The following is a 13402-nucleotide window of genomic DNA, read 5'->3' on the forward strand; positions in this document are numbered from 1 at the left end:
GTGGGGGCCCAGGCTGTCACTTGTCCCTGCCCGAGTGACCTCGGTCGGCAAGGACGGTCGCCTGTCTGATCCCAGGTTTTCTCGCCAATATTCAAATGCGTGAGTGGCAGCTGCCTCCTAGGGTTCTGGGAGGCCCCGAAGCTCCCCAGGTGGTCACCGCCACCACTGTGGGCACTCAGGTGTGGCCTTTGCTGCCGGGCACAGCCTCGCAGGAGGCCAGCAGGGCCCTCCCCTGCAGGACCGTGGCACCTGCTGCGAGCCCCTCCCCGACCTTCGAGGGCGCCCTGCCCCCGCCCGGCTCCCCTGAGGTCTGACTCCACATCTGTCCCCCGACGCAGGGTCCCCGGGACTCCTGCCTCGCATTTCTTGTTTAAAACAGGAACACAAGGGGAGGACACCGGTTCAGAATTCCTCCTCTCCGATTCGTTTTTGCAGCTCTCTGGGGCGCCCACGCTTCCGGTTCTCTTCCGATAATTCTCCGCCCGCTCGGGCTTGTGAGGCAGGAAGGCACCTGCGTCGGGGCGGCCAGCAGGTGAAGGCTGGGCCAGCGCCCCCTCGGCCCTTCCCTCTCCCCACCCGCGCCGGTCCTGGCGGACACCACTCCGGGCTCTGGTTGGGCCGCCGTCCCCAGCCCCGGCCATGCACCTTGCCATGGCGAGAGCGCCAAGCCCTGGCACCCGTCAGAAGTCGCAGGGGCAAAGCTCCCACGTGAAGCCACGACGTTTGCTAACTGGGCGAGAAGGAGCCGTTTGCCGGTGCAGGCCTGGCTGATGGGAGCCGGTGTCGGGGAAATGGACCCTCTTACGTACACAGAGGCCATGGGGGGAATTATTCAAAGAAGGAACTATCGTTAAACAAGACCGAGCGCTCACACTGAACCCATGGAGTAAGAAGCCCAGCGCTTCCGGCCAAAGTCGACCTGCTATGCTCAGTCTCCCCGGGGCAGGGCAGCCGAGGAGGAGGAACCACACGGCCAAGGGATGCCACGGCCACGGCCACGGCGGCACGACGGGGCCACCAACGGTGCAGGAGGATCTTGGAGTCTCGGCCCTCCCCGGCTACGGGGAGAAGCTGACACCCAGGGGCCACAGCTCCTCCCCGCGTGGGTGCCGGGTGCAGGCGGGAGTGGCGATGCGCGCTCTGCTGTGCGGGACACAGCCCAGGAGTTCCTGAGCCCATGGGTCCGGGTGAGCCAGGCTGCGCCGTGGTAACCGCCTCCTACGTCCGGTGCTCCACAGGGGAAGGGACCCTTCGTGCCAGGAAGCCGGGCCTCGCTCAGCAGGCGGCTCTGCACGGCAAGCCCCCCGCTCTCTCCAGAACCCGCCGGCTCCAGGGTCCGAGGGCGCAGAGCCCGGGCGCCGATGACCCACTGACCAGACAGCGCCACCCGCCTTGTTCCTGGGAAGCAGCCGGTCAGAAACTCGGTCAGCCACACCCACGCGCCCACAGCGAGCCAGGCCGGCAGCCCTGGACACGACAGCTCTGCGGGGAATCGGGAGGAAGCTCAGTCCCTAACACAGCCCGGAGAGACAGCGCCTGTCTCAGGGAAGCTGTTACGTCACCAGCAGTGACATCATCATTTTTGTACTTTTCTTTCCAGCTTTTCCACAGACGTGTGTCCTCGCGGGCGTGCGTCACGTGTGCAGGGCTGTGTGTCACGTGCCACCTTTTGACAACCCCTTTCAATCACCCTTGTATTGTTTAGAGCACTTTCAGGTTTGCAGGGCAGACGCGTTCCGAAGAGCGGGGCCTCCGCGGGACACACTGGTCTCGGTGGGTGGGCACCACGGGCGGACGCACTGGTCGCACAGAGGCAGCACTACTGACAGGCGCACTGCTTGCACTGGGTGGGCACCAGATGGACACACTGGTCGCAGTGGGTGGGCACCACTGTCACTGCTGCTCCCTCAGGTCCCTGGAGCTCGGCCTAGGGCTCCGGTCCGCGCCCACTGCGGCAGCGTCTCTGCCCACAGAATCCGCCCGGCTCCCCCCACCCCGGGCAGCCCCGACCGCCTCGCCCTTGCCCTCGCCCTCGCTCTCGCCTCGTCCGCCCGGATCGCAAGCGGATCGCAAGCCTGTGTGGCCTCCCTCCTCTCGTGCACGCTGGGCTTTACCTCAGCGCCGCTGTTGTAGGCACGGGGCTGGCTCGGTTTACCCTGCCCCAGCCTGGGTGCCCTGATCAAACGTCAGTCACTGCCAGAAGTGGGCGGGGCTTCCCCGCAGCCCCAGGGAGCGCCCGTCTCTTCCCGCAGCTCCAGAGTGAAGATGGGGGCCACCTTCCAAGGAAGACAAGGTCGTCCTCCAAGGGTGAGGTCTACCCAGAGGCCCCCCGATGCTGGCGGGAGCAGGGCGAGCCCAGCTGGAGGCCCCGCGTGGTCGGCAGGGGAGGGGCTGTGAGCCGCAGTCGCCCACAGTCTGCTCTGTGCCCAGAGTCCCTTGCCCTGCCCTCGGCCTCCGTCCACCAACGCACCTGAGCCATCACCAGGACCGCAGCTCGTGACCTGGCGGCAAGCAGCTTACGCCTAAATGCCACCGCCTCCAGGAAGCCTGCCACAGTGGACAGCTGCTGACAGCCCCGCCCCTCCCGGCAGTTGGCAAAGTGCATCCTGGGATGCTGGTAGATCTGCACCCTTGTCCTGGGCCGGGCTGCCTCACGTCACTGGCCACTCCCCTCCCCAAGCCCGGGCCGGCACCCTCTGGCAGCAGGCGGCTTCTTGGCTAGGGTGGGGACACCCAGTTCCAGCCTCTGTCAGAGGACTTTCACCAACCCTGAGCCGCCCCAGAGCAGCCGCTGCTCCCTTGTTAGCGTGCCTGGCTCGAGCAGGCCTGGCCCTGGGCGGCCCTGGCCACGAGGCTCTCACAGGGGACAACAGGACCTGAGAGCCGGTCCCTCGAGGCCCGGGATGCTCAACCTGCCCCGGGGTGGGGGGAGGTGAGCTCCACTCCCTTTGGGGTCTCCCTTAGAGGCGCCTTTAGGAGAGGGGGCTTGGGGTGGTGGCCACGGCGCGATGCTGTGGAAAGCAAGTGACCGGGCCATGGGAGGGGCCCCCCAAGGGTCGGCGCTGCCCACTCCCACGTGCCTGACCCGCACACCTGCGTGGTAACACAGGGCGGCCACAGCAGCAGGTGTTCTGGGAGGCGTGAGCTTTGCCTGGGCCCCTTTGAAAGCTGAGGCTGGGCGGGGGCACCGGCGTGGCCAGGCGTGGTTGTGTGTTTCGAGAGAGGAGGCTGAACAGCAGTCCAAGTGGGCATCTCCCGACAGCGCGGGTTAAAGCCCGGGGCGAGGCTCCGGCCGCTGCCATCCGGCTCCCATGACGGCGGTGCTGGTGACATGGCCGAGAGATCGCGCTTCAGAACCAGGCACCGGCAGCGGTGTCTCCAGCAAGATGTGGGGCCCCGGCCCCAGGCCGCCGGGGAGGCCAGATTCTTGGCCAGCCAAGGGTGGGCAGCCCAGGGCTGGGGTCTGTGAACTCTAGGTCTGCCACGGACACTGGAGGGCTGGACACTCCCCCCCTCCCGTGCCGGCCACTGCCCCGAGGGCCTGTTTGGTCCCCTGGGTCCCTCGGGGCAAGCAGCAGCCATAGCCCTGGGCAGCGGCTTCAGAGGTCCCCGCGCCCCGGCCATGCCCGGCGAGAGACTGCAACCAGACGGCGGAACCGCGGAGTTCACGGCCACACTGTCAGGGCTGGGCTAGGCTGGGCCGGGCAGGGCCTGGCTCGCCAGCCCCCGTGTGAGACCCTGAACCTCTGCTTCCGCCAACCCTCCGGCTCTCGCCTCTGCCTGCCTTCTCCAGGGAGGGGCTCCCAGAAGTTTCTCAAGCGGCGCTTCAGGGTGGGAAGGAGGCCTGTGCTCACCTGTTGTCACTCCCAGGAAGGGACACGAACCCTGTGTGTCCCCGCCCTGGCCAGCCGGGCCACTCAGCGGGCAGGGATCGATCCCTGGGCAGGAAGTTCATCGGCTGCGGCTCACGCCCTGAGCTGTCCACGGGACCCTGAGCTCGGGGCAGGGGCAGCTAAGGGGAGGCAGCTCAGCTTCCAGGGTCGGGAGGCCCAGAGGGTCACATTTGTAAAGTTGTCACCCGGCCTAGAGCGGCCCCTAACGGGCCATCACTCACCCTTATCAGCGCGGCTAGGGGCGGAGGTGTCACTGCCCCGCCCCCGGTGACTGCAGGTGGGGAGCGGTCAGAGTCCACCTGGGGCTGGGGCTGCCGAGCTGGAGGCCCCTCCCTCGCCCGATTGCCGTCCCGGGCACAGAAGCCGAGCTCCCCAGATAAGCGCCCCGGCTGTGAGACGCAGGTCCTCGGGCCTCCATCCCCGGGAAGGGGGCCCAGGAGCCGGAACGCGGAGCGGGCGGGGGTGGGGCAGCCCCGGACCGACTTTCTGCCGTCTGGGCCACCTCACACCTCCGCACTTCGCAGGCTTTGATTCAGCAAAATCAAGGATGCGAACTTCTTAGGAGTACTTAGTTTCCATGGCAACCGAGGCTGACCTCCACATTCCTGTTCTCCGAGGGACTGACTTTGCTATATGTTCATTCACTGAATTAATGGACTCCCCGTTCTTCTATCAGCGACCCCGAACAATGGCGCGGGAGACGCGTCTCCTCGGAGGGCTTTCAGCCCGGCACAGCCTTTTGTCTGCAGCTTTACTGCACGGAGCCCAGCTATTCAGCCCGAGATTATCAAAATCAACTCGGGCCGTCTCCAGGGCAGCTAAACACACTTTGATTTCATAAAGACATAACTGATCCCACATGCAAATTAATAATTTTGATTGCAGGGTTCTGACGGGGTAGGGACTTTATATATATATATAAAAAAAAACAAAACAGTGCACGCGTAGGTGAGCCGCGGTTGGGCTGCAGGGCTGTGCTGGCCGGCCGGAGCGGAGCCGACGGCCCAGGACGGGGTTCCTGCCGCTCCGGGGACCCGGCGGAAACCCAGCCGCGGCTGCAGGACCCCCTCGTCCCGGTGAGGCCCGGCCGAGCTCGGTGCTCACGCTTCGGCACTGCGTCCCCGAGCCCCGGGGTCTGTGCGTCTCCAGCCACATCCCCACCTGCTCCCTCCACAGAAAACACCTGCGATGAACCCCAAACCAACACGTGCCCTGGGCCCGGGTGCTGAGCTGACACCGCTGGGCCGTGCAGGCGGCCTCCGCCGTCACCGCTGTGGGACTCCTGGGGTGTGTGACTTGGCTCTCCCTAGCTGCAGGGCTGCCCCTCCCTGGGTCCTCAGCTCGCCGCGGGAGGCCCCGGCGCTTCTGTCACCAGAAGCATGTCGCTCCGGCCAGACCTGCAGCACAGCCCAGCAGGACAGGCCACAGTCCTAACACCCACATAATCACTCCACAGATGATCACCATTATCAATCCACGCCCCTGTCTGGACAACGGGAAGCCGGGCTCTGCGGCTTCCGTGACCTGTAGCATTTCGCACGTGGTAATAACGGGGAGAGATTTATGGGCCCCTTCCCTCTGCCGGCCCTGCGACTTGATTAGCTCTATTTATTTTTGGCTCGGCGCTAAGCCTCTGCCCTTGCGACCCCTCGCCCGGGGCTGGCTGGCGTGGCTGCGTCTCCCCGAGTCTCCGTCCCACAGATGCAATTTCCCGATTTATTTATCTTGGGGATGGGGAGGGAGGGAGGGAGGGGGAAGAGGAGAGAAAATAAAAACCAGGAGAGAAAACGGTCACTTCCTTCTGTCTGCGCCCCCGTGGCAGGTGCCTGGCGTCAGCACCTGCTTCCCTCTGAGAGGGAAACGGGCTCAGGTGACAAAGGAGCGGCCGGGCAGTGTTTCCCCTGCTCCCATCACCAAAGAGATTGGATCAAAATTCCTCGGGCTGATACCATCTCCCCCGTGGACTGCACTCTTGTTAACGGATAAATCCAAGCCCTCCAGAAAGGCAAAGAATAAATTTAAGCCTTTTGCCAAATGTCTATCCTATTGGATTTTGATAAGACGGCCATTGAGCCTTGATAATGTCTCCCATCCATTTTCCGCGCGCCCTTAACACGGCTCTTTATGCGTCCCCAAAGCCTCTTCCCCCGGCCTTTTTATTACGGGCTCTGGCGCGCTCTCCAGGGAGCCGCGCGCCCGGTGATGGATGGACACACGCTCGATTATCTCCCGCGGATGCCGGCTCGCAGGGACCCAGCTTCCCCTCTAAGTAAACGGAGACTAAATAGAGTCGCGCGGGGCGTTCCCAGCCCCTCCACCCACCCCGCCACCGCCCAAGCCACTTGCGGAGATGCGCCCTGGGCGCACCGAGAAAGGACGGAGGTTGCAGGCGCAGCACCAGCCGCCTGCAGAGCCGGCTTGGGCCGGGCTGGGGACTGGGGAGGGGGACGTGGGGCAGGGGAGGGAGGGTGTGGGATGACAGGGTACTCTGGGCCAGGCAGAGGTTCCGCCCCTTCCAGGCAGGGTCAAGTCCGGGGTCAAGTTGGGGCCAGGTGCAGTGCAGCCTTTGCCGAGGCAGCTTCGGTGCTGTGCCGGCCCCAGTGCACCCGGTTCGAATCCGCCCTCCAGCAGCTGTCTCCTGTGTGTCCCCGCCCCGGCCAGCCAGGGGCCGCTCAGCGGGCAGGGGATCAATCCCTGGGCAGGAAGTTCATCAGCTACCGCTCCCGGTCTGAGCTGGGGCGACTGCCCCCAAGTGACCGCTGCTGCTGGTGCCCCTGTGAACCCACACACAGCCCGAGCCAATGGTCAGTGTGTCAGGTCGGCGCACATTTCCCTACAGAGAGCAGGGCAGGGAACAGAATCCTGCAGGAAACGGACCAAGGAGGGCTCAGGGACCCCCGCACCAGCCCGGCCGCCGCGATGCTTCCCGCCGCGTGCCTGCCTTTGGGGACAAAACCACAAAACTGCTCCTTCCCGTGCCAGGGAGTCTGCCTGAACGACCTAGCAGAGACGCTGTGATCCGCTCTGTCCACGGCTGTCCCCCAGCCGCAGCTGCAATTCCAAGGCGGGTGACACCGGAGGCCCGGCCCCTCGGCGCTCGCCCGCGGTCGGCTGCAGCCTGGGGACTCCGCCCCCACCCCCCGACCAGGTTTAGGTGTGGGGCTTCTTCTTGTTCTGTTTTGAGGGCCACGGAGACAGATCAGAGGGAGATCGCCCACCTGCTGGTTCACTCCCCAAATGCCTGCAACAGCAGGTCTGGGTCGGGATGGAAGCCAGGAGGCGGGAGCAGGATTCAGGTCTCTGGCACGTGGGCAGGACCCAGGTACCTGAGCCACCTCTGCTGCCTCCCAAGGAAGCTGGCGTCAGGAGCTGGAGCCAGGGGTTGACCAGGTACCCGGATGCGGGATGCTGGCAAGTTAACAGCTGGGCTGACCTTGGACAAACCCTGGAGTCCCCCAAGGCAGGTCACGTCCAGGTTCGGGGGGAGCCTGGAAAGACCCCCCCCACACATGGACCCTGAGGGCCCCTGGGCAGCTCTGTGCCTTCCTTTCCTGGGGCCAGTAGGGCAGTGGGAGGGAGGGAGGAGGCGGGTGGGGTCCGGCTGCCTGTCCCCTCCCTGGCACCGGACACCTGGCTGCCGTGGGGCCCGGCCTCCTGGCTCTGCTCTGGTTCTGTTGCAGGCAGAACACAGACCCCTCTGCCTGACCCGGCACTGCCCACGGCCACACAGGGGCAGCTGCAGGGGTCCCCAGCACCGCGTGTCCACCTGTGAGCACCCCCAGGTGACAAGAGTGCCGGTCAGAGGCGTGAGCGGTGGCCGCCCTCGCTGCCCTGTCTTACTCAGCATTTGCCCCCTCATGGCCCTTCAGACGTAGACTTCTGACCCCTGCCTGACCTTTGTGTGGGCTGGACACCCTGCCCTTCCCAGCAGGCACTCCCCACCTTCTAACCTCCCACCGAGCCGCCTCCACGGCCCAGGCCCATCTCCATCGTGGGAAGGAAAGACTTCCCACGTCTGCGAGTTTTCAGCTTGGAGGTGGCGTGGGGCGCAGAAAAGCCTGCACCTTGAGGAAAACACGGACTCACTCAAGGGGGCAGAGAAACACGAAAGAATTCCCTGGGAACCGGCGCGGGGGCAGGGAGGGGGCCTGGGCTGCCTGGGGCCAGTCGGCACTGACCCCATCCCCAGGCAGGAGTCCCAGGGGGCCAGACGCAGACAGGAGTGACCGGGAGGAACCAATTCACTGGGTGGCCATGGTCCCTGCCAGGGGTCACGAGGTGGGGCCGACGACGTCTCGCACAGCAACAGCTTCCCCCGAATCAGCCTGAAGGCAAGGGTCAGGCCCCGTCCCCCATGCACAGCCCTGCCCAGGCCAGGCCCCGCCCCCCCCCGCACAGCCCTGCCCAGGCCAGGCCCCCGTCCCCCACGCACAGCCCTGCCCAGGCCAGGCCCCCGTCCCCCGCGCACAGCCCTGCCTGTGTCAGGCCGCCGTCCCCCGCGCACAGCCCTGCCCAGGCCAGGCTCCCGTCCCCCACGCACAGCCCTGCCCAGGCCAGGCCCCCGTCCCCCGCGCACAGCCCTGCCCAGGCCAGGCCCTGTCCCCCGCGCACAGCCCTGCCCAGGCCAGGCCCTGTCCCCCGCACAGCCCTGCCCAGGCCAGGCCCCCGTCCCCCACGCACAGCCCTGCCCAGGCCAGGCTCCCGTCCCCCACGCACAGCCCTGCCCAGGCCAGGCCCCCATCCCCCGCGCACAGCCCTGCCCAGGCCAGGCCCCCGTCCCTGCAGAGAGCCCTGACAGCCCTGCCCAGGCCAGGCCCCCGTCCCCCGCGCACAGCCCTGCCCGTGTCAGGCTCCCGTCCCCCCGCACAGCCCTGCCCAGGCCAGGCCCCCGTCCCCCCCACACAGCCCTGCCCAGGCCAGGCCCCCGTCCCCCCCACACAGCCCTGCCCAGGCCAGGCCCCCATCCCCCGCGCACAGCCCTGCCTGTGTCAGGCCGCCGTCCCCCGCGCACAGCCCTGCCCAGGCCAGGCTCCCGTCCCCCACGCACAGCCCTGCCCAGGCCAGGCCCCCGTCCCCCGCGCACAGCCCTGCCCAGGCCAGGCCACCGTCCCCCGCGCACAGCCCTGCCCAGGCCAGGCCCCCGTCCCCCGTGCACAGCCCTGCCCAGGCCAGGCCCCCGTCCCCCACGCACAGCCCTGCCCAGGCCAGGCCCCCGTCCCCCGCGCACAGCCCTGCCTGTGTCAGGCCGCCGTCCCCCGCGCACAGCCCTGCCCAGGCCAGGCTCCCGTCCCCCACGCACAGCCCTGCCCAGGCCAGGCCCCCGTCCCCCGCGCACAGCCCTGCCCAGGCCAGGCCCTGTCCCCCGCGCACAGCCCTGCCCAGGCCAGGCCCTGTCCCCCGCACAGCCCTGCCCAGGCCAGGCCCCCGTCCCCCACGCACAGCCCTGCCCAGGCCAGGCTCCCGTCCCCCACGCACAGCCCTGCCCAGGCCAGGCCCCCATCCCCCGCGCACAGCCCTGCCCAGGCCAGGCCCCGTCCCCCGCACAGCCCTGCCCAGGCCAGGCCCCCGTCCCCCGCGCACAGCCCTGCCCGTGTCAGGCTCCCGTCCCCCCGCACAGCCCTGCCCAGGCCAGGCCCCCGTCCCCCCCACACAGCCCTGCCCAGGCCAGGCCCCCGTCCCCCCCACACAGCCCTGCCCAGGCCAGGCCCCCATCCCCCGCGCACAGCCCTGCCTGTGTCAGGCCGCCGTCCCCCGCGCACAGCCCTGCCCAGGCCAGGCTCCCGTCCCCCACGCACAGCCCTGCCCAGGCCAGGCCCCCGTCCCCCGCGCACAGCCCTGCCCAGGCCAGGCCACCGTCCCCCGCGCACAGCCCTGCCCCGGCCAGGCCCCCGTCCCCCGTGCACAGCCCTGCCCAGGCCAGGCCCCCGTCCCCCGTGCACAGCCCTGCCCAGGCCAGGCCCCCGTCCCCCACGCACAGCCCTGCCCAGGCCAGGCCCCCGTCCCCCACGCACAGCCCTGCCCAGGCCAGGCCCCCGTCCCCCCCACACAGCCCTGCCCAGGCCAGGCCCCCGTCCCCCGCGCACAGCCCTGCCCCGGCCAGGCCCCCGTCCCTGCAGAAAGCCCTGACAGCCCTGCCCAGGCCAGGCCCCCGTCCCCCGTGCACAGCCCTGCCCAGGCCAGGCCCCCATCCCCCGCGCACAGCCCTGCCTGTGTCAGGCCCCCGTCCCCCGCGCACAGCCCTGCCCAGGCCAGGCCCCTGTCCCCCATGCACAGCCCTGCCCAGGCCAGGCCCCCATCCCCCGCGCACAGCCCTGCCCAGGCCAGGCCCCCGTCCCCCGCGCACAGCCCTGCCCAGGCCAGGCCCCCGTCCCCCGCGCACAGCCCTGCCCAGGCCAGGCCCCCGTCCCTGCAGAAAGCCCTGACAGCCCTGCCCAGGCCAGGCCCCTGTCCCCCCGCACAGCCCTGCCCGTGTCAGGCCCCCATCCCCCGCGCACAGCCCTGCCCCGGCCAGGCCCCCGTCCCCCGCGCACAGCCCTGCCCAGGCCAGGCCCCCGTCCCCCGCGCACAGCCCTGCCCAGGCCAGCCCCCCGTCCCTGCAGAGAGCCCTGACAGCCCTGCCCAGGCCAGGCCCCCGTCCCCCATGCACAGCCCTGCCCAGGCCAGGCCCCCGTCCCCCGCGCACAGCCCTGCCCAGGCCAGGCCCCCGTCCCCCATGCACAGCCCTGCCCAGGCCAGGCCCCCGTCCCCCGCGCACAGCCCTGCCTGTGTCAGGCCCCCGTCCCCCACGCACAGCCCTGCCCAGGCCAGGCCCCCGTCCCCCGCGCACAGTCCTGCCTGTGTCAGGCCCCCGTCCCCCACGCACAGCCCTGCCCAGGCCAGGCCCCCGTCCCCCGCGCACAGCCCTGCCCAGGCCAGGCCCCCGTCCCTGCAGAAAGCCCTGACAGCCCTGTCCAGGCCAGGCCCCTGTCCCCCACGCACAGCCCTGCCCGTGTCAGGCCCCCGTCCCCCGCGCACAGCCCTGCCCAGGCCAGGCCCCCATCCCCCGCGCACAGCCCTGCCCAGGCCAGGCCCCCGTCCCCCGCGCACAGCCCTGCCCAGGCCAGGCCCCCGTCCCTGCAGAAAGCCCTGACAGCCCTGCCCAGGCCAGGCTCCCGTCCCCCGCGCACAGCCCTGCCCAGGCCAGGCCCCCATCCCCCGCGCACAGCCCTGCCCAGGCCAGCCCCCCGTCCCCCCGCACAGCCCTGCCCAGGCCAGGCCCCCGTCCCTGCAGAGAGCCCTGACAGCCCTCGGCTCACCATGACCCAGATGCTTTTTCCTTTGAGGTGCGGAGCAGACGGAGCATCTGCAGAGACCCCGAGGTTCACCTCCCCGCCAGCCCCCACCCCCGCCCTAAAGCACAGCCGGGGCTGCTGGACAGGACCCCGAGGACGGCACTGGCTCATCACGCGGGGGCCAGTGGTGCCACCCGGCACCAGCGCCGGTGCTGGCAATTCACACGCAGTACAAGCTGAATCTACCTGTGAGCGGTCGAGAGATGGCTGTCTGGCCTGCACCGTGCACGCTGTGCGAGGGCACATGCCTGTGTGGGTGTGCACCTGTGTGTGTGTTTCTCTGTGACGACTTCTCTGGGTCTTTGGGAACCCACGTCTGTCAATCAGCCTTGCCCCGCCATCTACCAACAAAGCTGCGGACGGTGCCGCGGGGCCCCCTGCTCTCTCCGCGCTCACCGGAGCCACACCCGAGCCACACCCGAGCCACACCGAGCCACACCAAGCCCTCGAGCGGGCAGAGCCCCTGGGGGCCTGGAGCCGACCCTGTGCTCTGCTCCCTCCCTCTTTCCCTCGTTCCATCGGAGCCTCCAGCAAAGGTGGTTCCACGCACGTGGCCCTCCCGGGGCCTGCCGTCCCCACGCGTGTGGTTCTCCTGTGCTCACACACCAGGCCTGCTCCGTGGGGCAGCCTCCCCGCTTGCTCAACCAGACCAAGTCCGCGACGCCCGGGGCCGACCTCACCCCGTCACCCGAAGCCCCGAGCGGGCGCCGGAGGAGCTCCCCTACCTTCCTGATGCAGCTCTCCTGGGGCGACGCCTCCGCCTCCGCCTCCGCCTCCGCCTCCGCCTCCGCCAGCATTTGCTGCAAAGCAAGGGGGGGGGGCGTTAGTGCCGGACAGCACGGGCGGGCGGGCGGCCACGGCCACAGCCAGGCCTCCACGCTCCGACGGCCCCGGTTCCCAGAGGACTCAGCCCCTCCCTCTGCCACGTGTCCTCCCTGGACCCGCCAGACGTGAGCATCCCTGGAGGGGTGAGTGAGGGGCTCTGGTCTAGCCCGGGAGACTCGGGGTCCCAGGAGAGCCAGCCCTGGGGGTGGGAAGAGCGGGCAGAGGACCCCAGTGCCGCCCCCTCCCCACGGAGGCCCCGCCCATCCCTGCAGTGCCCTTGTCTCTGTTGAGCCACATCCCACGTCCTGGAGCGGAGGCTTCTGGCTTTGGGGGAGAAACTGGTGTGAAGGCAGGAAGCTGGGGTGCCCAGTGTCGCCCAAGTGCTGGGGGGAGGGGAGTCTAAGAAGACCCCTCCGCCGGGGCTCGGGAGCTCAGGCCCGTCCTTCCGCTCGGGGACAGCAGCCGGGACTGATGGGATTTGGAGCGCTCGGCCCTGCCTAGGGCTCGGCAGCAAGTTCCCGGAGTCGGCTCGAAAACACCCGGCTCCGCTGCTGGGGGAGCCATTCCCGCGGCTGCCCGAGCCCTCCCCAGGCTGAGCAAACTCGCAAGTCAGCGGTGGACGCGGGCTTCCCCTTCCGACGGCAGTGCAAAGCGTGGCCTTGGGTGCCTGCCTTGTCACCCCGACCCCCCCGGAGCGGGAGCCGACAGGCGAGAGAGAACTCGGGGGCCGCGTCAAGCCCGGGGCGCCCGCCCCCGCCCGCCCAGCCAGGCAAGCAGATGTCGGCGTCCAGCGGGGCCGGCTGTGACGACGAGCCGTGTGTCCACGTCTGATTCTGCGGATTTTGTGTCTTTTAATAGATTCTGGAATCGGGGTTTGGAGAGCAGCCTCGAGGGAAGAGAGAGACGTGGAGACGCCCAGGTCAGGAGACGCCGGCCCTGCCCTGGACTGGGGCTGGATCTCCCCTCTCACCCGTCTGCGGTTCCCTGTGAATCCAGGAGGGATGGAGCACGCGGCCCGGCGCTGGCCTGCGGCAGGGACGGAGACCTTGGCTCCCCTGAGCCGGCCGAGGCAGCCCTGCCGGCTTTCCCAGGAGGGCTGGATCGGACAGGAGGAGACAGACGGGGCTGTGTTTCCCTGAGGTGCACCTGCAGGGGAGCGGCCCCCAGGAAGTCGGCCCCTTCTTGGGAACGCCGCTGTCTCGCACCCTGCCCTGTCATGGTGACCAAGGCTCAGACAGGTGCTGCTGGGGGAGGCTGGCGCCGCAGGCCTTGGGGGCACTCGGGCCGTGCATCTCCTCGCAGCCCTTGCACCGGCAAGGAGGCCTGAGCCATGACGGCCGCTGGACGCCTCTC

The 13402-nt window shown here is 69.1% G+C and overlaps 1 protein-coding gene across 6 annotated transcripts in view; it reads right to left on the reverse strand.

Moving 5' to 3' along the window:
* The window catches only part of PRDM16 (PR/SET domain 16), a 251130-nt gene that overhangs the window by 114414 nt on the left and 123314 nt on the right, over positions 1–13402 (reverse strand). For 4 of the 6 annotated variants that reach the window (XM_070077082.2, XM_070077083.2, XM_070077087.2 and 1 more), the window contains exon 3: positions 11950–12024. The exons of the other annotated variants lie outside the window; for them this stretch is intronic. In XM_070077082.2, the coding sequence (XP_069933183.2) occupies positions 11950–12024 (75 nt within the window). The remainder of the gene's footprint in view (positions 1–11949; positions 12025–13402) is intronic. 6 annotated transcript variants of the gene reach the window in all.

This window comes from Oryctolagus cuniculus, chromosome 7 (assembly GCF_051225735.1).
Source record: "Oryctolagus cuniculus isolate XC-2025 breed Fujian yellow rabbit chromosome 7, ASM5122573v1, whole genome shotgun sequence".
NCBI lineage: Eukaryota > Metazoa > Chordata > Mammalia > Lagomorpha > Leporidae > Oryctolagus > Oryctolagus cuniculus.